Source organism: Pleurodeles waltl, chromosome 1_2, assembly GCF_031143425.1.
Source record: "Pleurodeles waltl isolate 20211129_DDA chromosome 1_2, aPleWal1.hap1.20221129, whole genome shotgun sequence".
NCBI classification, from domain to species: domain Eukaryota; kingdom Metazoa; phylum Chordata; class Amphibia; order Caudata; family Salamandridae; genus Pleurodeles; species Pleurodeles waltl.
Window position 1 is genome coordinate 330,660,573 of NC_090437.1, and position 24,447 is coordinate 330,685,019.

The 24,447-nt window shown below is 44.7% G+C and overlaps 1 protein-coding gene across 1 annotated transcript in view; it reads right to left on the minus strand.

Annotated features, from left to right (window-relative positions):
- Positions 1–24,447, minus strand: part of FOCAD (focadhesin) — a 1,081,710-nt gene that overhangs the window by 471,798 nt on the left and 585,465 nt on the right. The window contains exons 22-23 of the mRNA XM_069239095.1: positions 7,844–7,936; positions 6,837–6,925 (exon numbers count right to left, since the gene is read on the minus strand). Of these exons, the coding sequence (XP_069095196.1) occupies positions 6,837–6,925; positions 7,844–7,936 (182 nt within the window). The remainder of the gene's footprint in view (positions 1–6,836; positions 6,926–7,843; positions 7,937–24,447) is intronic.

A 24,447-nucleotide genomic window follows, 5' to 3' on the forward strand; every position in this document is an offset into this window, starting at 1 on the left:
TTTGTGCTCACAGTGGTGAAGACTGCATGGGTTAGCTCTAGAAGCAGAAAAGAGGGCAACCCCAATTACAGAGTAACTTTGGCTATTGAGCAAGGGATGTCACTGCAACTTAAAGAGGGATCTCAAGCCTGAGCAACATTAAAGTGTAGAGACAGATTTAGCTAATTTCGGAGAAGTGGCGTGAAAAGTTGGGGTATTTGTATTTATGATATGGAAAACAGAAAGAGCAATGTAAAACATACACTTGTTTTCATTGATAAAGGACTGGCTTCTTCCATGAACCTGTGCAGGAAGGCAGGTGCTGCTTTATAATTAAATCTGTTCTGAGAATAAGAACCGTCTGGTAAGTGGGATGGGCAAGAAGATGATAGAAAGTTCACCATATGCGAATGGGAGGTCTGAGGATATGGCCATGACAGTAACAGCTGATATACTGAGAAAAAGAAAAGAGGCAGCCAGGCAGCATGTTCTTCCAAATGAGAAGAAATTCTACCTAAAATAGTCTTTTTAGTGTTTTTTTCCTTAAAGGCTGTGAGGCTGAAAAAGAAGAGTGGATATAGGTGCAGACAAGGACGAAAAGTTGGTATGTATTTAAGAGCTAGGGGAAAGGGTGGTTATGAGAATGGGTTAACTCGGAGAAGGATATTTGTGCACTCTAAGGGCAAAGAAGGAGTACACCAGGAACAGAGGTTAAAGAAATGGGAATGTCTTCATTCCCAAGAATGGGGAGATAAAAATGGAAAGGTTTTGGGCTGCAGTAGGAAAACTTTACAGTGCAATTATACAGATTAGAGGCCATCACAAAGGGGAACAGGATTGGCTTGAGGCACAATGAAATTATGGATATGAGGTGTCCAGGACATTTAGAGTTTATGTATGGAAGTTAGTGGTGGAATGAAGAACAAATTACTTAATTCAGTAATTCTCTATCTGACCCACAGTTTACTCACCTTTAGAATACTTCCCGTGACGGCAAACTAGATCCAGAAACATTATAGTGGTACCTAGATGTGCTGTTGGGTGGCACCACGTAGATTTGCCCTGAATTTGTTCCTAAATGTGGGATCTTTTTAATGGAGAGTACTCAGTTCACAGGACGAGAGGATCGGCGGGTCAATGAGTAATCTGTGGTTCAATAGAGTCTCTACTATAAAAAGCATTACCAAAGGTAAGCAACTTGTTCTTCTGATAGAGACTTCTAACCGCACATTCCTAACTTTCTGAACATATCCCAAACTAATAACTATTCCTGGGTGGGTCTCTCAATTGCCTCAAGCCGATAAGGCCTGTAAGACCAACCAGGGGAAATGCCTCTCTCAAAGAACCTGACTGTGCAGACAACAGTGCTTTGTGAACATATGGTGAGACTCCAATGTGGCCACTTGACAGATGTCCAGGACATGAACCCAACATGTCAACAGACTGGTAGAGAGGGTCCTCTTCTGCACAAAACTGCCCTTCTATCTTGCAAACCCCATAAACAGCTGATTGATCAATCAACAAGACATTGAATGAACAATGTAGAAGCTCAGCAAGGGAGTACACATCAAGTATGTGAGGACCAGATTAAGATCCCACTGCATCAAACACACACAAAAGATGATGGGAGGAAAGCTTGCAATGTATCTAAGCACTGGCAATCGCTCAGGGTAGTATCTCAACCCACTGTTCTATTGCTCACCATGCTACCTCAGCTATAATCAAATCAGCCTAAACCTCCAATTACCTATTGTGTGTTTGATGTACCACCTTTTTAAGTGGCAAGCGTATGTCCAGACGGGGGCCCTGGGGTCAAAGTGCCACTGGCACCAAGCTTTACCTGGCTGATCAGTCCTTATCAGGGAGAGACAGGTTCTAGATTGCTGTGTTCTGTTCGGTGAGGACCCTGCCTGGCCGTTCAAGCTGGACTATTCCCATGAGGAGTAGGGTCAAGGATGATTTGCTTATAACTAGATCCAAACTTAGGTGCCATAGTGAGCTAAACAATGATGGGTTGGGATGCTACCTCCAACGGCTGCCAGTGTTTAGACAAATTGCAAGCATTCCTCCCATCACCTTTTGCATGTTTAAGATCCCACTGCAGCATAACAAACAGAGAAGGAGGAAACAAATGTTGGAGTCATTTTAAAAAATGCATCACCACAGGTGATTTAAATAATGAAGGCTGGTCCGCTAAATGTAAGAAGACCAAAACAATAGACACATACGCTTTAACTGTACACAAAACAAGGCCTTGCTGGGCAAGGCCAAAATAAACAACAAAACATTAGATAGCCTGGCCTGGTGGGGGCTGAACTTTCATGTATCGCACCAAACCACAAATGTATCACAACAACAGGTGCCTACAGTTTTCATTGGGGAACGCTGGCTGCCAAGATGTCATCAACCAACTCCAGTGGAAGGTCAAAAGTGTTCAACTTCACAGCTGACTCTTCAAGCACGAAGGTGGAGAATGCTGAGGTCAGGGTGCAGGACACTGCCCCACTGTAGCACCAGCAGATCCTCCCGGGGGGGCAGGCTGCTTGGAGGATAGGTGCTCATGAGCTTTAGATACCATACTCTCCATGCCCAATCGGGTGCCACTAAGATAACTTGTGCCCAGCCCGTCTTGATAACCTTCAGGACTCAGGAGAGGTATTGTCAGGAAGGCATAGAGGCGTCCAAGTCCTTTCAAAGGTGGAACATGTCACCGGGAGAAAGGCACCTTGGGAACTCCAACACATAAAACTGCTGATATTGGGCATTCTCCACTGTGGCAAAGAGTTCGAACCAAGGCTCTCCACTTGTGTGGAAGAGACCTTGCCGCACCTCTGGGAGTAACTAGCTCTTGTGATCTGCCTGGCATCGATAGATGACTTTGTCTGCCCTGCAGTCATAGTAAAGCCACACCAAACATGGCTGCAGTTCCCACCAGAGTTACCAGACCTCATCGGACTCTCAATTCTTACCAGATCCTCTTCTGCCTCCGCATCAATTGCCTTGGCTTCCAAGACCCATTCAAGCTCCAGAGCAGAAGGCACAGGGAGAATCTCATGAAACTTGAAATACAGTAGTTATTGTACTCCCTGGAGCACCTGAGGAGGTTGGGCCTATGAGGGAAGCACTGGCACGGGTACTGCCAGGAGCCCCTGAAAAGGTTGGGAACGTAAGGGGAGCGTTGGCATGGGCACAAGGTTCAGAGGGATTGGGTCATGATAATTTGCATAAAAAATGAGTCTAACCTACTATAAGACGCTGGTGGTATAAAAGGAAATCACGTTTTGTTCTCCCTCTAAACATCAACCATATCAAAAGTTACCAATTGAAATCTTATAAATGTGCTGTTAGTCTGCATGCAGAGATCTTCATAGAGGGGTGTCTATTAAGTATCAAGAGAGCATACATTGGAAATCTCCTGCTCATAGCACAGGAGTCCCCAACTAGAGCATTAATGTTTCCAACCAGATTTCTGAGAGATGGGGTGCTAGGAGATGCGAAAGTCATACCCACAACATTTTGGGAGAAAATGTTCAGGAAACTTAGAGCCTTAACCTCTAGGCATTACAGACCATCAAATAGTGTCACTCTGTATTTTGGCCTTTGCCCTAAATGGTATGTTGCTGTTTAGCAAAATAATCCATGTTCCTAGAGGAGGAGTATGACGAGAACAGTTATATTTCCTCACCAGGCTACTATGCTCGAGTGGTGAGATGTATCTGCCGTGTGAATATATCACATGGTATGACAATCATGATTTATAGCACGATAATAGGAGGGCTGAAAGAACCAAGGGTTGTCTAAGGTCAGTTGGCGATGTTATTAGTGACACCCCTGCAATAAGCTAATTGTTATAATGCAGACAAATTCTCCTTTAACTAGTATCCTTTATTCATGTATCCAGTGCTCCACCTCGAGTTTCCTCAGACCTCCACTCCAACATTCTAAGTCCAGCTCCTAAGCAACTGATGGAATGTACTAACATTTTAAGGGTGGAGGGGAGTAGGAACATACTACTTTTACTTTTTATACATTACAACACATCTTCCCATCTAGTAAAACAACTAGATAAAATATTTGCTGTACCTTCATATTGAACAAAAATGAACACACAAATACGCCTCTAAAATATTAACACGTATAACTTAACGCAAGAGCTAAAGATGAGTTCATTATAAATTCCTAAGAAGTTGTACATGTACATGCAGGAGCATGGCTTTGTCTACCAGTTGTTCTTCTTATGTAACCTCCTCTTTCTACTTGTCTTTGTGTCCTCAATTACACAATGGGTTTCAAAGGTATTTTTCCCATTGGGGTTATAAGACGGTATCTATTTGATAAACCTATCCATGCTCTAGCATTGGCCATTATCCATGACGCAAAAACAACAGATGATGGATGGAATGCAGAGCAAATCAAACATTCACCCCCAGTCACAGATCTGGGTTTAATCAATCAGGTTTTTTTTTGCTTGTCATGCCATTCCAGTTTGGACCCAGCCATATGCAAATCAGTCTTGACCCTGTTCCCCAGGGGAACAGTCCAGCCCGAACTGCCAGGTCAGGTCCTCCCTGGACCAGATACAAGCCTCCTGGGACGAGGTTCAGGTTATCACCCTTCATCAGCCAGGCTAGCTTGAATCTGGTGGCATAGCAAGCACGGGACCCACATCTGGGCATACCCTTCCCACTTGGGGGGGACAAATGCAAAAACAGATGATGGACGGAATGCAGAGCAAATCAAACATTCATCCCAAGTCACAGATCTGGGTTTAATCCATCAGTTTTTTTGCTTGCCATGCCATTCCAGTTTGGGTCCATCCATATGCAAGTAAGTCTTAAACCTGTTCCCCAGGGGAACAGTCCAGCTCCAATTACCAGGCCAGGTCCTCCCTGGAACAGAAACAAGCATCCTGGGACTGGTTTCAGGGTATCACCCATCATCAGCCAGGCTGACAACCACATTTTGTTTGATGTCAGCAATACGCATGGGTTCAAAATATTTTTACCCTGTTCCCACCTTCCCAACTGTTTTTTTTTTTTTTTTACATACACCCAATCACCCACCTTCCATGGTTGATATTTTGTTCCATGTTAGATGTCATAATATATTTTATATTTATTTTGGTGTAGACAGATTTCGTTTTAGTTGACGAGAAGTTGTACTCAATTTTGTCTTCTCCTCCCAACCATGAAGGATATACTTTGGCGCTGGGTTTCCTGCCTTTTAATGCTGAGAATGGAGATATATTAGTAATGGAATTATGTGTAGTGTTATAAGCCCATAGCATTACTTGGATAGCATTTTCTGCATCTAAGTGGTTTATGATAGCCAGCTGGATACACTCCTTGACCATACGGTTAATCGTTTCAACTAAACTGTTTGCCCGTGTGCAATATAAAGCAGTTCTCTGGTGAACAAGGATGAAATTGTGAGAAATTCTGTCATTGCTGATGAAGTTAACTGTACACCGTTATCTGTAACCATGGTAGCTGGTATACCCTCTGTTGAAAATGAGTCTTTTAGAAATGTAGTAAGTGAGACTGTTGTAGTTTGGTGAACCTTTCTCACTGTAATCCAATGCAAGTGGTAATCAACTAATACAAATGCAAAAGGCTTTACCACTCCTGACATGTTGATAGGTCGAATTATATCAAGAGCTAATTTTTCCCAGGGTTTAGTCGGGATGGATACTGGTAAAATAGGGACCTTGTGGACTATTCTTGATTTGTCACTGTTTGCGCATATTGAGCAATCCTTGATCTTTACTTTTATCATAGAATCCACACTAGGATACCAATACTGATCTCCAACACCTGTCTTGGTCATGCTTCTGCCCAACTGACCTTAATGGGCAAGGTCAGTGATTTTACTTCTTAGATTCATTGGGGGTATGATTTTGTCATTTCTGCACAAGAAATTATTATATTCGTTGATTTTGTATCTTACCTCCTAATAACCTTCGATTTCATCATCCACATTACCTTTCTTTGCTTGGCCAACCTTTATTTGCATACGATTTAAGTTTTGCCAAAGAATCATCCTGCTGATAAAGCTGTATTCCTTTCATTAGTTGTGATGGAAGAGTTACTAATTATCCTGATGGGATATTCATGTGTTTCAAAATCCTCCTTTATATCTAAAGGAGCTCTAGATAAGAAATCAGCAGCAGTGTTTTTGTTGCCAGGGACATATTCTAAAACAGAAACGTTCTAGTCCCAGAATCCATCTGGTGATACTGGGCATGCTTCTGTAAGACCCTTTTGTTGAGAACAATGTAAACAAGGGGTTTGTGGTCTGTGTGAAAGTCAAAGTGTATGCCCCATAAAAAGTATCTGAACTGTGTAATAGTACAAAAACAAGCTAGTGCTTCTCTTTCCACTACCAAGTAGTTAGATTCTGCCTTACTAAGGGCCCCCAGAGGTGAAAGCTACATTTATTTCCTTACCCTCTATGATCTGAGATAGAGTTGCGCCTAAGACTTTGTTGTTTGCATCTGTTGTAAGGATTGTTTTACTACTGAGTTCAAAATTGCATGGGTAAGGTGCTGATAAAATGGCATGTTTTACTTTTTCAAAGGATGTTTGATGGTTTTCAGACCATTTGTAGGGGATATGACTTTTTAACAAATCTCTTAGATTGTACGTAAGCTCTGAAAAATTAATAACATATTGAGCCATGGGACACACTAAAATCTTTGTTACTTTATACTGTTCCCACTGAACCCCTGACACTTAAGGCCATTTCTGTAATTTTCCCCTCACATTACAGTTCACAACATGTCATATTCTGCCTGTGACATCTTTACATTTCTTTGCCCACACTGCTCAGTAACAAGAAGCAAATTATTACACACTCACCAAAGCCACGCAGTATACTTTTTGTACTGCAACTCTTGAGGATCATCCTTGCCATATTTCAACTGCATTTCGAGTTCCGCCTGTCTTCCCTGCAATATCCAAAATTAAAGACTTCAATCCAACATCTGCTACACATATATGTATCATGCTTACGTATAGCCAGGCCCTGCAAAGATGGCCTAGCTGAACACAATCATATGGCCTTGGGATGATACTTGTAATTGCACCCTCTTCAAGGCAGGTTCTAACACTACCATAGAATGCATCTAACATAGCACATATGGGGACACAGTGACACATACCTGTGACATAGCAACCACAAACACTCAGTAATCCTCTCAAAGGGCACAAAAAAACCTTTAGGAGGTTGTTGTTCAATGCCTAGAAATGGCAATGGATGTGGCTAGGCCTGCTGGAAACTTCAGGCAGAGGTCAAAAAAAGTCATAGGAGTAAAGAATTACCAAAGGTAGATGTGAAGTAGGTTATTAACACATCCAAACCTATGACGGCATCAAGGAAATTTGAGATGCCCAATATTAGGCAGGATTAAGGAACAACTGTGGAGAGTTACTCTTCAATATTTAGAAATTCTCTAATTAGGGCAAGAAGCCAGGTGTCCGATTTAAAAATGCAAAGAGGATAATATTCCAATGAATGACATTAGTTGTCAGGCCATTGTCCGAGTATGGTGTGAATCAGGCACTGGAAGAGAACAGCGGTAGGATTGAGGACTTTTCACAGCACTAGATAAAAGGCATTAAGCTAATGAATAAGGACAGCAATGGGACAGAACTGTAAATAAGATTATGAATCAGGAGTTAGACTTGAGATGGTGCAGTAATGTTCAAAGTGACATACACAAAGAGACAAATTGTAGAAAGGATTTTGTGGGGATCTTGAGAAACACACTAATCAGTAGGCAAAGGCAGGTCATTCTGGGGCATTCTGGGGATTCTTCTACCAGATACCATGAAGGAAACTATGCTTGACATCAAATTCACAGTACCTGCAGAAGTGCATGGTATGTTCTGCCCATGAACCCAAGCCAGGACTGCGGCAGGAGGATGGAGCGGTGCCATTCTGAAGGCTGAATATTGACCTATAAGGTACAAAGAATACATTAGTAAATGCAAAGCAACTAATGGCATGCCAATGCACAAGCAAGCATTCAGAACACTAACAATGTCTCCTACATGTTATTATTTTCCAATTGTAGTTCAGTAATTCTTCAAAAAATTTTTGCTTTGTATCATAAAGATCTTAATTTATTTCACAATGAAAGTCAACTTTCTCATTTACAATTCAGAAAATAAAGCAGACAATAAAATGAGGTAAAAGAGTGTAAGTCATAACTAATCACTTTGGATGAAGGTTCATTTAAATAACAATTCAGCCCTTTTAAGTCCAGGATGCAAATGTGTTCCTATGCATTGTAGGTAATAAATATTTCAACTCCACAGTACAAAATAGCTTTAAACTGTACCAACTGAACAGAAAGTATGGATTTTCTAAATAACTGAATTGTTCATCAAAGCGTTGGTTTTCACCAATCAAATACAAATAGTAAAGAAAATAATACTCATCACACTTTTGGAGAAATACACGAGCCATTAAAGTATTTTTTACAGCTTGTCCTAAATATGATTGTGTTATTTCGATGTTCAGTTCCTTTTCCATTCCTGTCAATAGCATAAGTAAACTTTTCTGGGAAAAGAAATGCTGATCGAGTTTCCCTGCTCCTTCACCAAAATCATAAATTGCTAGGTTGTTTTTAGAACCATGATAATATTGTTCCGGGTTTTAGGCGGTGTCTTTGTCACTTCATCATCAATGAATATAATCTGGCATCCACAAAAGGAATTCCCCCTCAGTCTTCGTCTTCCCAAGTAACAATTTATTTTCCCAAGTTTACACACTGTCTGTCTTACCTGAGCTCTTATCTCAAGTTTTAAAAGGCACTGTATTATTTGCATAGAAACCTCTGTGGGGTTTAATCTTTTACCAGGTCTTCAGGAGCCCACAAAACTCAAAAATACTTACAAGCTGGATTTCTCTTAGGCACCGAAGGAGGTACGATGCAAAAGGAAAATGTCACTTACCCAGTGTACATCTGTTTGTGGCATTAGTCGCTGCAGATTCACATGCTGTGCATAGTCCGCCGTCTGGTGTTGGGTCGGAGTGTTACAAGTTGTTTTTCTTCGAAGAAGTCTTTTCGAGTCACGAGACCGAGGGACTCCTCCCACTTCGGTTCCATTGCGCATGGGCGTCGACTCCATCTTAGATTGTTTTCCGAGCAGAGGGTGAGGTAGGAGTTGTGTATGCTAATAATAGTGCCCATGCAATGGAATAAATACGTATGTACAAAATGAAGGTTTAATGTAATATATTTACAAATGTACAAATGTTCAAGATCTACTTCTAAACGGCTACAGGCTCCCGGGGAGGAGGGTGGGCGCATGTGAATCTGCAGCGACTAATGCCACGAACAGATGTACACTGGGTAAGTGACATTTTCCGTTCGGTGGCATGTGTAGCTGCAGATACACATGCTGTGCATAGACTAGTAAGCAGTTATCTCCCCAAAAGCGGGGGTTCAGCCTGTAGGAGTGGAAGTAGTTTGAAATAAAGTTCTTAGTACGGCTTGACCTACTGTGGCCTGTTGTGCAGATAACACATCTACACAGTAGTGTTTAGTAAATGTATGAGGCGTAGACCATGTTGCTGCCTTACATATTTCGGTCATTGGAATATTTCCTAGAAAGGCCATAGTAGCACCTTTCTTTCTGGTTGAGTGTGCCTTTGGTGTAATAGGCAGTTCTCTCTTTGCTTTAAGATAGCAGGTTTGGATGCACTTTACTATCCATCTGGCGATACCTTGTTTTGAAATTGGATTTCCTGTATGAGGTTTTTGGAAGGCAATAAATAGTTGTTTTGTCTTCTTAATTTCTTTTGTCCTGTCAATGTAGTACATTAGCGCTCTCTTGATGTCTAATGTATGTAGTTCTCTTTCAGCTATTGAATCTGGCTGTGGGAAGAACACTGGTAATTCCACTGTTTGGTTTAAGTGGAACGGTGAGATAACCTTTGGTAAGAATTTTGGATTTGTTCTTAGAACGACCTTATTTTTGTGTATTTGAATAAATGGTTCTTGTATGGTAAACGCCTGTATTTCACTTACTCTTCTTAGAGATGTGATGGCAATGAGAAATGCAACTTTCCACGTTAAGTATTGCATTTCACAAGAATGCATGGGTTCGAAAGGTGGACCCATGAGCCTTGTCAAGAAAATGTTGAGGTTCCATGAAGGAACAGGTGGTGTCCTTGGTGGTATAATTCTCTTTAGGCCCTCCATAAACGCTTTAATGACAGGTATTCTAAATAGGGAAGTTGAATGAGTAATCTGCAGGTAAGCAGATATTGCTGCGAGATGTATTTTTATGGAAGAGAAAGCTAGATTTGATTTTTGTAAATGTAGTAAATATCCTACTACATCTTTTGGAGATGCATGCAATGGTTGGACTTGATTATTATGGCAGTAACAAACAAATCTTTTCCATTTACTTGCATAGCAGTGTCTAGTGGATGGTCTTCTAGCTTGTTTTATGACCTCCATACACTCTTGTGTGAGGTTCAAGTGTCCAAATTCTAGGATTTCAGGAGCCAAATTGCTAGATTCAGCGATGCTGGGTTTGGATGCCTGATCTGTTGTTTGTGTTGTGTTAACAGATCTGGCCTGTTGGGTAGTTTGACATGAGGTACTACTGACAGGTCTAGTAGTGTGGTATACCAAGGTTGTCTTGCCCATGTTGGTGCTATTAGTATGAGTTTGAGTTTGTTTTGACTCAATCTGTTTACTAGATATGGAAGGAGAGGGAGAGGGGGGAAAAGCGTACGCAAATATCCCTGACCAATTCATCCATAGAGCATTGCCTTGAGATTGCCGGTGTGGGTACCTGGATGCGAAGTTTTGGCATTTTGCGTTTTCTTTTGTTGCAAATAGATCTATTTGAGATGTTCCCCAAATTTGGAAGTAAGTGTTCAGAATTTGGGGGTGAATTTCCCATTCGTGGACCTGTTGGTGATCCCGAGAGAGATTGTCTGCTAGCTGGTTCTGGATCCCTGGAATAAACTGTGCTATTAGGCGAATGTGGTTGTGAATTGCCCAATGCCATATTTTTTGTGTTAGGAGACACAACTGTGTCGAGTGTGTTCCCCCCTGTTTGTTTAAATAATACATTGTCGTCATGTTGTCTGTTTTGACAAGAATGTATTTGTGGGTTATCATTGGTTGGAATGCTTTCAACGCTAGAAATACTGCTAACAATTCTAGGTGATTTATATGAAACTTTCTTTGATGTACGTCCCATTGTCCTTGGATGCTGTGTTGATTGAGGTGTGCTCCCCACCCTGTCATGGAAGCATCTGTTGTTATCACGTATTGTGGCACTGGGTCTTGGAAAGGCCGCCCTTTGTTTAAATTTGTACTGTTCCACCATACAGGGAGTGCAGAATTATTAGGCAAGTTGTATTTTTGAGGATTAATTTTATTATTGAACAACAACCATGTTCTCAATGAACCCAAAAAACTCATTAATATCAAAGCTGAATATTTTTGGAAGTAGTTTTCAGTTTGTTTTTAGTTTTAGCTATGTTAGGGGGATATCTGTGTGTGCAGGTGACTATTACTGTGCATAATTATTAGGCAACTTAACAAAAAAATATATATACCCATTTCAATTATTTATTATTACCAGTGAAACCAATATAACATCTCAACATTCACAAATATACATTTCTGACATTCAAAAACAAAACAAAAACAAAACAGTGACCAATATAGCCACCTTTTTGTGCAAGGACACTCAAAAGCCTGCCATCCATGGATTCTGTCAGTGTTTTGATCTGTTCACCATCAACATTGCGTGCAGCAGCAACCACAGCCTCCCAGACACTGTTCAGAGAGGTGTACTGTTTTCCCTCCTTGTAAATCTCACATTTGATGATGGACCACAGGTTCTCAATGGGGTTCAGATCAGGTGAACAAGGAGGCCATGTCATTAGATTTCCTTCTTTTATACCCTTTCTTGCCAGCCACGCTGTGGAGTACTTGGACGCGTGTGATGGAGCATTGTCCTGCATGAAAATCATGTTTTTCTTGAAGGATGCAGACTTCTTCCTGTACCACTGCTTGAAGAAGGTGTCTTCCAGGAACTGGCAGTAGGACTGGGAGTTGAGCTTGACTCCATCCTCAACCCGAAAAGGCCCCACAAGCTCATCTTTGATGATACCAGCCCAAACCAGTACTCCACCTCCACCTTGCTGGCGTCTGAGTCGGACTGGAGCTCTCTGCCCTTTACCAATCCAGCCACGGGCCCATCCATCTGGCCCATCAAGACTCACTCTCATTTCATTAGTCCATAAAACCTTAGAAAAATCAGTCTTGAGATATTTCTTGGCCCAGTCTTGACGTTTCAGCTTGTGTGTCTTGTTCAGTGGTGGTCGTCTTTCAGCCTTTCTTACCTTGCCCATGTCTCTGAGTATTGCACACCTTGTGCTTTTGGGCACTCCAGTGATGTTGCAGCTCTGAAATATGGCCAAACTGGTGGCAAGTGGCATCGTGGCAGCTGCACGCTTGACTTTTCTCAGTTCATGGGCAGTTATATTGCGCCTTGGTTTTTCTACACGCTTCTTGCGACCCTGTTGACTATTTTGAATGAAACGCTTGATTGTTCGATGATCACGCTTCAGAAGCTTTGCAATTTTAAGAGTGCTGCATCCCTCTGCAAGATATCTCACTATTTTTGACTTTTCTGAGCCTGTCAAGTCCTTCTTTTGACCCATTTTGCCAAAGGAAAGGAAGTTGCCTAATAATTATGCACACCTGATATAGGGTGTTGATGTCATTAGACCACACCCCTTCTCATTACAGAGATGCACATCACCTAATATGCTTAATTGGTAGTAGGCTTTCGAGCCCATACAGCTTGGAGTAAGACAACATGCATAAAGAGGATGATGTGGTCAAAATACTCATTTGCCTAATAATTCTGCACTCCCTGTAGAAGCGAGATGTATGTTTGGCGGTCTATCAACACCAGATCTAGAAGTTGACCCTGTGCATGTGACCATTGTGATTCTAGGCACTGTTGTAAGGGCCGCATGTGCAATCTTGCGTTTGGGACAATGGCTATGCATGAGGACATCATGCCTAGGAGTTTTAATACCATCTTTGCGTGTATCTTTTGTGTTGGATACATAGCTTGTATCACCTTGTGAAAATTTGGAACCCTTTGTGGACTTGGAGTGGCTATCCCTTTTGTTGTGTTGATTGCCGCTCCTAAGTATTGCTGTGTTGTGACACGGCAAAAGTTGTGACTTTGCATAGTTGATGGAGAAACCCAGTTTGTAAAGGGTTTGTATAACATAATCTGTGTGGTGTGAACACTTTGTTAGCGAGTTGGTTTTGATTAACCAATCGTCTAGGTACGGGAACACGTGTATTTGCTGCCTCCTGATATGTGCAGCTACTACTGCTAGACATTTTGTAAAGACTCTTGGTGCTGTTGTTATTCCGAATGGCAACACTTTGAATTGGTAATGTATTCCTTTGAATACGAACCTTAGGTATTTCCTGTGCGAGGGATGTATCGGTATATGGAAATACACGTCTTTTAGATCTAACGTTGTCATGTAGTCTTGCTGTTTCAGTAGTGGTATTACGTCTTGTAACGTGACCATGTGAAAGTGGTCTGATTTGATGTAGGTGTTTAGTGTTCTGAGATCTAATATTGGTCTCAGACTTTTGTCCTTTTTCGGTATTAGAAAGTACAGTGAGTAAACTCCTGTGTTCTTTTGTGTTTTTGGTACTAATTCTATTGCGTCTTTTTGCAGTAATGCTTGAACTTCTAGTCGTAGGTCTATATGCTGTTTTGACATATTGTGTGTTTTCGGTGGGACGTTTGGAGGGAGTTGGAGAAATTCTATGCAATAACCATGTTGGATAATTGCTAAGACCCAAGTGTCTGTTGTTATTTCCTCCCATGATTTGTGGAACTGGCTTAGTCTTCCCCCCACTGGTGTTGTGTGAAGGGGATGTGTGACTTGTGAGTCACTGTTTATTTTGAGGGGTTTTGGGACCCTGAAACTTTCCCTGGTTTCTTGGGAATTGGCCCCCTCTGTATTGGCCTCGAAAGCCACCCCTTTGATATTGTCCCTGGTAGGTAGGTGGTCTTGTTTGTGAGGTGCTGGCTTCTGTGGCTTGACCTCGAAACCCTCCTCTGAAAGTTGTTTTGCGAAATGTGCCAAATGTGCCTCTGCCCTGCGGGGAATAGACTGTGCCCATGGCTTTGGCTGTGTCAGTGTCCTTCTTTAATTTTTCAATTGCAGTGTCCACTTCTGGGCCAAACAATTGCTGTTCATTGAACGGCATATTGAGCACTGCCTGTTGTATCTCAGGTTTGAAGCCAGATGTGCGCAGCCATGCGTGCCTCCTTATTTTCACAGCAGTATTTATTGTTCTTGCAGCTGTATCTGCTGCATCCATAGAAGAACGTATTTGGTTGTTGGAGATATTTTGCCCCTCTTCAACCACTTGTTTCGCTCGTTTCTGGAATTCTTTGGGGAGGTGCTCGATGAGATGTTGCATCTCGTCCCAATGGGCCCTGTCGTATCGCGCTAGGAGTGCTTGCGAGTTGGCGATGCGCCACTGATTTGCAGCTTGTGCTGCAACCCTTTTCCCAGCTGCATCAAACTTGCGGCTCTCCTTGTCCGGAGGTGGTGCGTCGCCTGATGTCTGCGAGTTGGCTCTTTTACGAGCTGCTCCTACGACTACTGAATCTGGTGTCAGTTGTGATGTAATAAAAGCAGGGTCTGTGGGCGGTGCCTTGTATTTTTTCTCCACCCTTGGAGTTATTGCTCTGCTTTTAACAGGCTCCTTGAAAATCTGTTTAGCGTGCCTTAGCATTCCCGGGAGCATGGGAAGGCTTTGATAATGGCTGTGGGTGGAGGACAGGGTGTTAAAGAGGAAGTCATCCTCAATAGGCTCCGAATGTAGAGATACATTATGAAATTCGGCTGCCCTAGCTACCACCTGTGCATATGCTGTACTGTCCTCAGGTGGTGAGGGTTTAGTTGGGTACGACTCTGGACTATTGTCCGATACTGGAGCATCATAGAGGTCCCATGCTGCCTGATCATCCTGGCTCATGGTGGTATGAGCTGGTGAATGTGGTGGAGTCTGTGCCGGTGATACATGAGTTGACTGTGGTGGAGAGGGTGGTGGAGTTGCCCTCTTTACCACCTTTGCTTGTGGTGGCTTGCCTTGTTGCTGGAAGTCAAGTTTCCTTTTCCTTCTGATTGGGGGAAGAGTGCTGATTTTCCCTGTACCCCTTTGGATAAAGATCCGCTGTTGCGTGTGATCTACCTCTGTAGTTTGTAATTCCTCCTCAAATCTGTGTCTTTTTAGTTGGGAGGACAGTGATTGTTCCTCTGAGTAGGAACTGGTTTTTGGTTCGGTTGCTGGGTGTTTTGGCACCGAAACCGTGTCTTTAGTTGTTTTCGGCTCTGACGAGATCTTTCTCTTTTTCGGTGTCTTGGCCTCTCGGTGCCGACCATCTTCAGTGCCGCTATCTCTGTGCCGAGCAGCTTCGGTGCCGCTGTCTCTGTGTCGAGTAGCTTCGGTGCCGCTGTCTCTGTGTCGAGCCTTTTCTGCACCACTCTCTCGGTCCCGAGAGTGTTGCGTGCCTGTGTCTCGAACTGAGTCGGACGACTTCGGCACCAGCTCGCCCTTTTTCGGTGCCGATGGACGGTCACCTACTTTATGGGTTATGCCATGGCCTGTTGGCAGTGGCGTCCCCTGGGCTTTGTCTGTTTTCTCGTGTGATCTTTCTTTCGACGTCTTACTCACGGTTGGTTGCTCGTCGACGTCGAATTCTTCGGAATCCGATTCGCGGATGGAGAAAGTTTCTTCTTCTTCCTCCTCCTCGAACCCTTGTTGTCCTGTCGGCGTGGAAGCCATCTGCAACCTCCTGGCTCTTCGGTCCCTGAGCGTTTTTCTTGACCGAAACGCGCGACAGGCCTCACACAACTCTTCCTTGTGCTCGGGGGACAGGCACAAGTTACAGACCAAATGTTGGTCTGTATAAGGATATTTACTGTGGCATTTAGGACAGAATCGGAACGGGGTCCGTTCCATCAGTCTCGATGTTGCACGCGGTCGGGCCGACCAGGCCCCGACGGGGGATCGAAAATACCCCGAAGGGTTACCGGAGCTCTTTAAGGCTCGGTGTCGATTTGCCCTAACTATCCCGATACCGAACGAAACAATACCGACTAATTTTCCGTTGATTCTGACTAACTTTCCGACCCGAAACACGGAGCGAAAAGGAACACGTCCGAACCCGATGGCGGAAAAAAAAACAATCTAAGATGGAGTCGACGCCCATGCGCAATGGAACCGAAGTGGGAGGAGTCCCTCGGTCTCGTAACTCGAAAAGACTTCTTCGAAGAAAAACAACTTGTAACACTCCGACCCAACACCAGACGGCGGACTATGCACAGCATGTGTATCTGCAGCTACACATGCCACCGAACATATATGTTCCCTTTATTTTTCAACTGATATTTCAGCATTCTAACAGTATCTCAAGGATATGCTGCATAAGACTTACACAAACCTCTTTACTACCTCACTCCAGAACCAAATCCCTCACCTAAAGGAGGCAGACTGTCTTCCTCTTTCTGGTCCCAGTGAAAACAGATAGAATTGGATGTGAATGTGGAAACATCTGAGGTATGAACTTATGCTCAGCTCTTCCCTAGACCACACGTCTCCAGCAAAGAAATCTGTTTCTAAATTTCTCATAGTATACTGTGCCCTCTGAACAGAGATAAAAGTAACCATGCAAAAATGCTTATAGATCAAAGTCGGTGCCACTGCACAGCAACTTCAGGGAGCATGCGCTGAAGCTCTGAGAGTATGTGTTCTGCGGAGACTCTGCAACTCAACAGAGAATCATGCACTTCTTCTCCAATACAGGGTTGCAAACTGACAGCTAAGAATAAGAACCAGGGCCTAGATTTACTTAAACTTTGATGTGGGTTTGCGTTACCTAAGTAATACATATCCTGCGCATAGTGCTGTGGTGGTGTATACTTTCTGACACAAACTAGGATTTGTGTTGGAAAGTTGGTCAAAGTAGCGCCTTGAGCTACTTTGCATCAAGGGGATGTGCCATGGGTGGTACATGGGCGTTCCCCCAGGGATTTTGATCGACATCCATATCCTCTACCATTTGAAGACGGGGATTTGTACCAAACATGTACACCTGCTTATAGCAGGCGTAACTGCGAAGCAAGTTTTGAAAGTTTCCAAACTTTTCTATCTTTGTGTGTATGCTGTACTGTCCAGCACACATATAAAGTGGTAAAAGTATTGAAAGAGGTTTTGTATTTGAAGGGTCCCCTTCCAGAACAAAACCTATGCTGGTCACTAAAAGCCTTCTGTGTCCAGTATAAGGGTAAAATGGCTTCCCCGCACTTACTAAGTCCAGTGTAATGGGGCTGAAGTTCATGGGGGCACATCTGTTCATGCAGGGGTGCCCTCACACACAAGTACCTGCACTCTGCCCCCTGAGCTAGGAGGGCCTACCATAGGGATGACTTAGTGAGCTGGTGCAGTGACCTGTATTGAAAGGGTGCATGCACCTTTTCACACAGGCTGCAAAGGCAGGCTTGCATACACATTTTGCATGGGCTCTCATGGATGGCACTATACATGCTGCAGCCCAAGGGAAACCCCTAGTGCCCCAATGCCTTGGGTATCTAAGTACCATATACTAGGGACTTATATGGGGGCACCAGTATGCCAATTGTGGGGTGTGCCAAGTCCTACACAACCAAATTTAGAGGGTGAGAGCACAGTCACTGGGGTCCTGGTTGGTAGGACCCCTGTGTACAAAGTAAAAACATACTGACAGCAGGCAAAAAGTGGGTGTAACCATGCCAAAAAGCGGGTACTTTCCTACAAGTCCCTTAAGGAACCTTCCAACAATGAGAGATTTGAATAAGGAAGGTTGGTCTGGCAATCTAAGAAAGGCAGAGACGGCCAATAAGTAACCTTTAAGGGTGCTCAAGCCAGAGCCCTGCTGGGCCAAAGAAAGGTTAATCAAGAGAACCTCAGAGAGAGTTGCAGAAAGGGGATCAACAGACTTATTGGTACACCATGCTACAAATTTATGCTAACTACAGGCATATTCTGTTTTCACAGACGGACGCCTGACTGCCAGAACAACATCACAGACTTCGGGTGGAAGGTTAAAAGCTGTCAACTGCGCCACTCAATCTCCACGCAAGGAGGCGGAGACTGGACAAGTTCGGGTGGAGAACTGTCCCCTGCTACTGCAACAGAAGATCCTCACTAAGCTGCAGTCTGATGGGAGGATCTGTAACCATGCTCAGTAGCTCTGGTTATCATACTCTTTGTGCCCAGTCTGGTGCCACAAGGATTACTTGTGCCCAGTCGCTCTTGATCTTATTCAGAATTCTGGACAAAAGGAGTATAGGTTGGAAGGCATAAAGAGTTGTGAGCGAGTGCCGCCTTGGAAACACCAATGCACAAAACAGTTGACATTGCGCTTTCTCTGCGGAGGTGAACAGATCTAACCAAGGCTCTACCCACTGATGAAAGAGGTCTTGCGCCACCTCCGGATGGAGAAGCCATTCGTGATCGGCTATGCATCGACGGCTGAGTTTGTCTGCTCTGGCGTTCAGAGAGCCTGCCAGATGTTGAACCACCAGGATTATGCCCTGATGTTTCAGCCACGTCCAGAGGTGCAGAGCCTCTTGACAAAGCGTCCACGACTCTACTCCGCTGTGCTCAAGCTTGATCGCCTGGAGCTCCAAAATATTGATGTGGAGTCCTGACTCCACCGGAGACCAGAGACGTCTGATCCCTGCCTGTCCCATGTGGCCGCCCTGTCCTAGGAGTGACGCATCTGTCACTACTGTAAGATCTGGTTGTGGAAGGGAGAGGGATCTGCCGCTGGCCCATTCGTGATTCGAAAGCCTCCACTGTGGGTCTTTCTCAGATCACTCCGAGATGTAGACTATGTCGAAAAGATTCCCCTGATGCTGCAAGGTGACGCTGACTCAGGCTGTTAGCTATGGTGTTCAGAGAGCTTGCCAGATGGTTGGTGACCTGACAGATTATATGCCCGGAATCCTACTGCTTCTTTACATAGAAGAAAATCTCCACACCTCCCTGCTTGTTGGTGTACCACAATGAGTTTCCGTTGTTTTTCAAGATCTGGACAGATCATGAAGTGAGGGCAGAAAGGTGTTCAGGGTCAGATGAAGTGCTCACAGCTCAAGCAAGATGTAGTACTGAACATGCTCTCCTTGAGAATAGAGACCCATGATTTCTAATTCCTCCCATTCCACCCAAAGGTGCACTCCACTCCACCCAAAGGTGGATGCATTCATCTCTATTTTAGCCACTGCTGATATAGAGCAAAAGGACATTCTTTATGACTTCACATAATCCTTCAAGTCCTTCTCTTGTCAGGAAGTAATAGATAAAGTCCTATTATTCACTGAAATGTACTTGCACCATAATTCCAATTGAGCCCCGGCCACATACAAAGGATTCGACCAGACGTGACAACTCGCAGTCCACGAGCTTCCCCTTCACACCATCATTACAAATGAATTCCTATCCCAAAGGCACTGCCATTGATGCCTAAATGTGACATTGTGGGACAAGTTATTTTACCTTTTGGATTACAACCTCCCTTTCATTTAATTCTCACTGTTGAGGCCTTCCACTGCCTCGGTCACAGATCAATGGGCGATCACAGCCCTAAGTCCATCATACTGAGGGATAGGGAGGCTAATGTGTGCAAAGATTCTTATAGTACAGTAACACATCGCCCATAGAGACTAACCCTCTCTGTCTGAGAAACACACCCATCACTGTCTCTCGACTTCCAGTTGAGCTGCAAAGTGTTCCATAGCTAGACAAAAAGCAAGCGGGCTAACAGACAACCCTGTTGCATCACCATAGTAACAAGCTATGAAGTGGAAATATATCTGCCTGCATGCACCCTAGCTGTTGGTCCAAAATAGAACAGTGGTGTCCATCTAATCACGTTCCCCCAAATCAGAACTGTTTGAAACTTTCAAACAAACTGCAAACTCAAGGTGGCTAAAGGCTTTTTCTAAGTGAAGGGCTAGAACAGCAGAGCAAGGCCACATATGTATGGCTTCAGATACCAGCATGCCATAAGCAGCTAAACATGAACAGGGACTTCCGGGCACAGATCCCAGGTATCTGATGCAACCAAACTATCAGAATCCATGGTGAGTATCTATGCTGAAAGGTGGTGCCTCCCACTCCTTACTGTCAGTAATTTCCTTCCATTAAATCACAAGCCTTGCTTAGAGTGCGTAAATAATTCTGACCAGGTTCCATCAAAGCACCACGGGAAAAAGAAGCATCTACTAAAGTCTGAGGTCTTTTTAATTTCTTTATCACTGTTTTGTATATCATCCCTAGCCTCCACAAAAGCGGAGTTTAGTCCAGCAAAAGAAGGATTACAGCATTCATGAACAGCACAAGGAACACTCTACAATCTGCCTGCAGAATGGATTCTCCATCTCTTTAATCAGCAGACAAATATGTGCATTGGTTCCATTCCTTGAAGCCAAAGAAATAAAGGTCAATAGCATGTTACAGAGCTTTTATCCAATCTTTCACAAATAACTCCATGGCTCTCCACCATTTCATGTAGCCCCACCATTCGGAATTGCTTCACTGGGACCTTCTTTTGAAATTCTCAGCATGTAGTTCCAAGTCCACTGGGTCAGGTCTCCAGTGCTGCCCTGTTAGCAATCACAACCAGAGTGACCTTATCTGATATTTTCCAAAAGATGGCCCTCATCAAACTGAGGTCCAGGGGGGGGTGGCCAGCGACCAATGGAGCCGCGCACCTAGCGTGGTGCTCCCGGCGCCTATTGATCGGCTCTAAGTATCCTGTCGGCCCAGAAACCTCAGAGTCGTCCTCGGCAGTGTCGGAGGACCCGGAGTGGAAGGGGAGCCAGCAGCTGCGCTTCCCAGATCCCAGGAGGGCGCGCAGCGCCGGGCGAGACAAACGGCTCTCGGCCCGCTCCGGGCCAAGAAGGCGGACGCAACAAAATAAAGCTGTGAGAGTGCGATGCGAGGAGAGGCACAAACTAAAGCCGGACGACAGCTTAAGGCATCATCGCCCGCAAATTCTGAAGGAATGGAGCAGTGAAGACAACCACACCCTCCTCCGGGTATTCCAGAGCGCCACCATCGGCCACAGGGGTGAGTGGGGGCTGCCCCTGGGCATTCTGGAGTGCAGAGACCTCGCCGGTGTGGTGAACCAGCCTCCGGCGGTTCGGAACTGGTGACAGGGATGACAATACGTGCCCCACTGGGCCCCCCCGCTTTCCTCCCCCTAGCTCGGAGCATAAGCCATTAAAGCAGTGCGCGGCGTGAGACATATGGTCAGGATCTCAGAGTCCCAGAAGTGATGGGCACAACGAGCAACCGTGGGTCCTTACGTGCTGGAGGAGGCAGGAAAACACGCAGCCCCATAAGACAACAGGTTTATTGGACTGCATTACAACCAGGGTGGGGGCTAAGGTCTGAGAGGGAGAGACGTGATCCTTTGAGCTGACTTACCTCCCACGGTAGCTGGAGACGCGAGCAGACTGCAGCGAGGGCTGAACGGCCTATTATCTGGAATAAAAAAGTAATTTTATCCTGGTGTGGGTGACAGCACTTTCCCCCACCCCAAACCCCCACTCCCACCCCCCCAAAAAAAGAGACGGGGAGGAGGAAACATCCAAGACGATGGGCAAATCAAAAAGACGTGAGGGCCAGGAACCAGAGGGAGTAGGGACTGTTGTGCAACCTGAGCAGTCCATGAACATAGAAACGGGCAGTGAAGCGCCGTACTCTGAGATCACGTTAGACACTATCCTTCAAGCGATCCAGGCCTCCCGAGAGGCCCTTGAACACAAGATAGGCACTCTGACAGTAGATCTCTCCCTGCTTAGAGACGACCATCGCAGACTAACGGACAGAGTGGTCTCCAATGAGAAAACCCATGAACAACGGGCTTTCTCAGCAGACATGGCAGATCTCACCTCCTGAGTGCAAACGCTGGAAACCAGAGTGGAAGATGCCGAAAACCGTTCTCGCAGGAGCAATATCCGGTTGGTGGATCTTCCAGAAAAGGCAGAACAAGGGGCGGTAAATATGGAGACTTTCCTGGAGAAATGGATAAGAGAAGAAGTAGCTTCCGAAGGTTTGTCCCCTTTCTTTGCTATTGAGAGAGCCCACAGGGTGCCGAGCAGACCCACAATCCGTTAAAGAGGCGAGGAGTCCACGTAGCTATACTACAGGAAACACACCTTCTGGAACATGAGGTCAGGGCCCTTGCAAAGAGATTGCGTGGTCAGGTATATGTGACAAATTATTCTGCATTCGTCAGAGGTGTATTAGTATGAGTCCGCCCTAGAGTGCCTTTCCAAAAGATGCGTGAAACTATAGACAGGGAAGGGAGGTATGTCTTAGTGGCTGGGAGGCTGGAAGGTAGCGATATCACACTTGGGGGCATATATGCTCCAAACCAGGACCAGGGAGCTTTCCTTACTGCACTCTCCTGAGAGCTAGGACCTTATTTCACACAGACAACTCTACTAGGGGGTACTTTAATTGTATTGCGGACACTGAGATGGACAGATCACACACCCCTGCCGCGTTCCCCCACGACTAAGATAGCTAGATTGATCTCTGAATGGCAGCGACGATGGAGGTTTATTGATAGTTGGATGCACCTCCATCCAACAGCCCAAGACTATTCTTTTTATTCCACACTACACGACCTACACATACAATTAGATGCATTCCTGGCCTCCCCTGAGATACTGATTGTAGTGGGGACGCCAGAGTATCTATGCCTCACAATTTCAGATCATAATCCCCTGTTGCTATCATTGACATGGCGAAGGGAGAAGCCATGCATACCAAATTGGCATCTTAGGGCAGATATGCTTGAAGACAAAACATTTAAACTCTCTATATCGACTGCCTTAAAAGAGTTATTTGATTATAACACTCGAACGGCATCCTCCAGAGAGTTTGAATGGGAGACGTTCAAAGCGGTCCTTAGGGGTAAATGTATAGCCGAAAACAGGCATTCGCAGCTCCCTAGAACGAGAGATTCAAAAATATGAAGACTCCCTTAGAGACGTGGAACGTCGTAGACCCAATTACCCAGACATAGCCCACCTTTTTATGGATAACAAAGAAAAAATTGCAGTGGCACAGGAACAGTTGAGCCGTTTTGATTACAAAAAATACATATTTAGGCAACACGCAGAAGGAGAAAAGGCAGGATCATTTCTGGCATGGCTTGCGACTCCTCAGAGGCCTCTGACCCTGATACTGGAGAATGCAGATGATGCAGGTTGTAGATTATATGGGCAAAAGGACATAAACACCAGGTTCACTAGCTATTATTCTCAACTATATGCCCCAACGAGGGAGGCACTGGGTCCCGCCCAATTAAAAGATTTAGATGACCTCCATCTTCCACAACTGTGGCAGGAAGACAGACTGTCCTTGGCAGAACCCATTACGATTGCAGAAATTAAAGCCGCAGTGAGGAACATAGCAAGAGGTGGGGTATTGGGAGCTGATGAACTCCCTGTGGAGTTTTATAGTGTGTACATAGAGTGACTGTCCCCACTTTTATGCACCCTTTATGCTGAAGCGCTAAAAAGGAGAACATTGCCTCCATCCACAAATAAGGCTGTAATGATTCCACTCCTGAAGCCTGGCAGACCAGCAGAGGATGTGAGCTCATATCGCCGCTTATCCATGCTTAACATGGACCATAAAATATTAGGCCAAATACTAGCTGCCCAGCTCCTGCCCCATATGGCGTCACTAATCCACAGGGACCAGTCTGGGTTTGTCCCCCAACGTAGTACTGCACAGAACATACGGCGACTGGTCTCGATCCTACATTCTACTTCCCCAGCATTGCAAAGGGCTGCAATTATAGCAGTAGATATTGAAAAAGCCTTTGATAGCCTCAGATGGGATTTCCTGGAGCAGGTAATGTTGAGATTGAGATTGGGATTAGGGCTAGACTTTATCCGATGGACGAAGTTGTTATATACGAATCCTGCGGCACGAGTACGTACAGGCAGGACTATTTCAGAACCATACCAAATTGGCAAAGGTACTAGGAAGGGCTGCCCCCTCTCGCCCCTACTTTTTGCTATTGCGGTGGAGGCACTCACCCAAATGGCTAGATCGGGAATTTATTTTGAGGGGCTCCGGATGGGAACGCAGGAACATCACATAGCGTTATATGCAGACGGCATGCTGATTTTCCTGGGGCACATAGTCATTGCTCCCGGAAGACCAGAGTCTATGTTAGAGCGCTTTGGAGGAACATCAGGTTTACGGATAAACTGGCAGAAATCCTCCATTTTCCCCCTGATGGAATGAGTCCCGAGACTTAATGACACTCGAGGACTTAACTGGACCCCTACTACATTCCGCTATCTGGG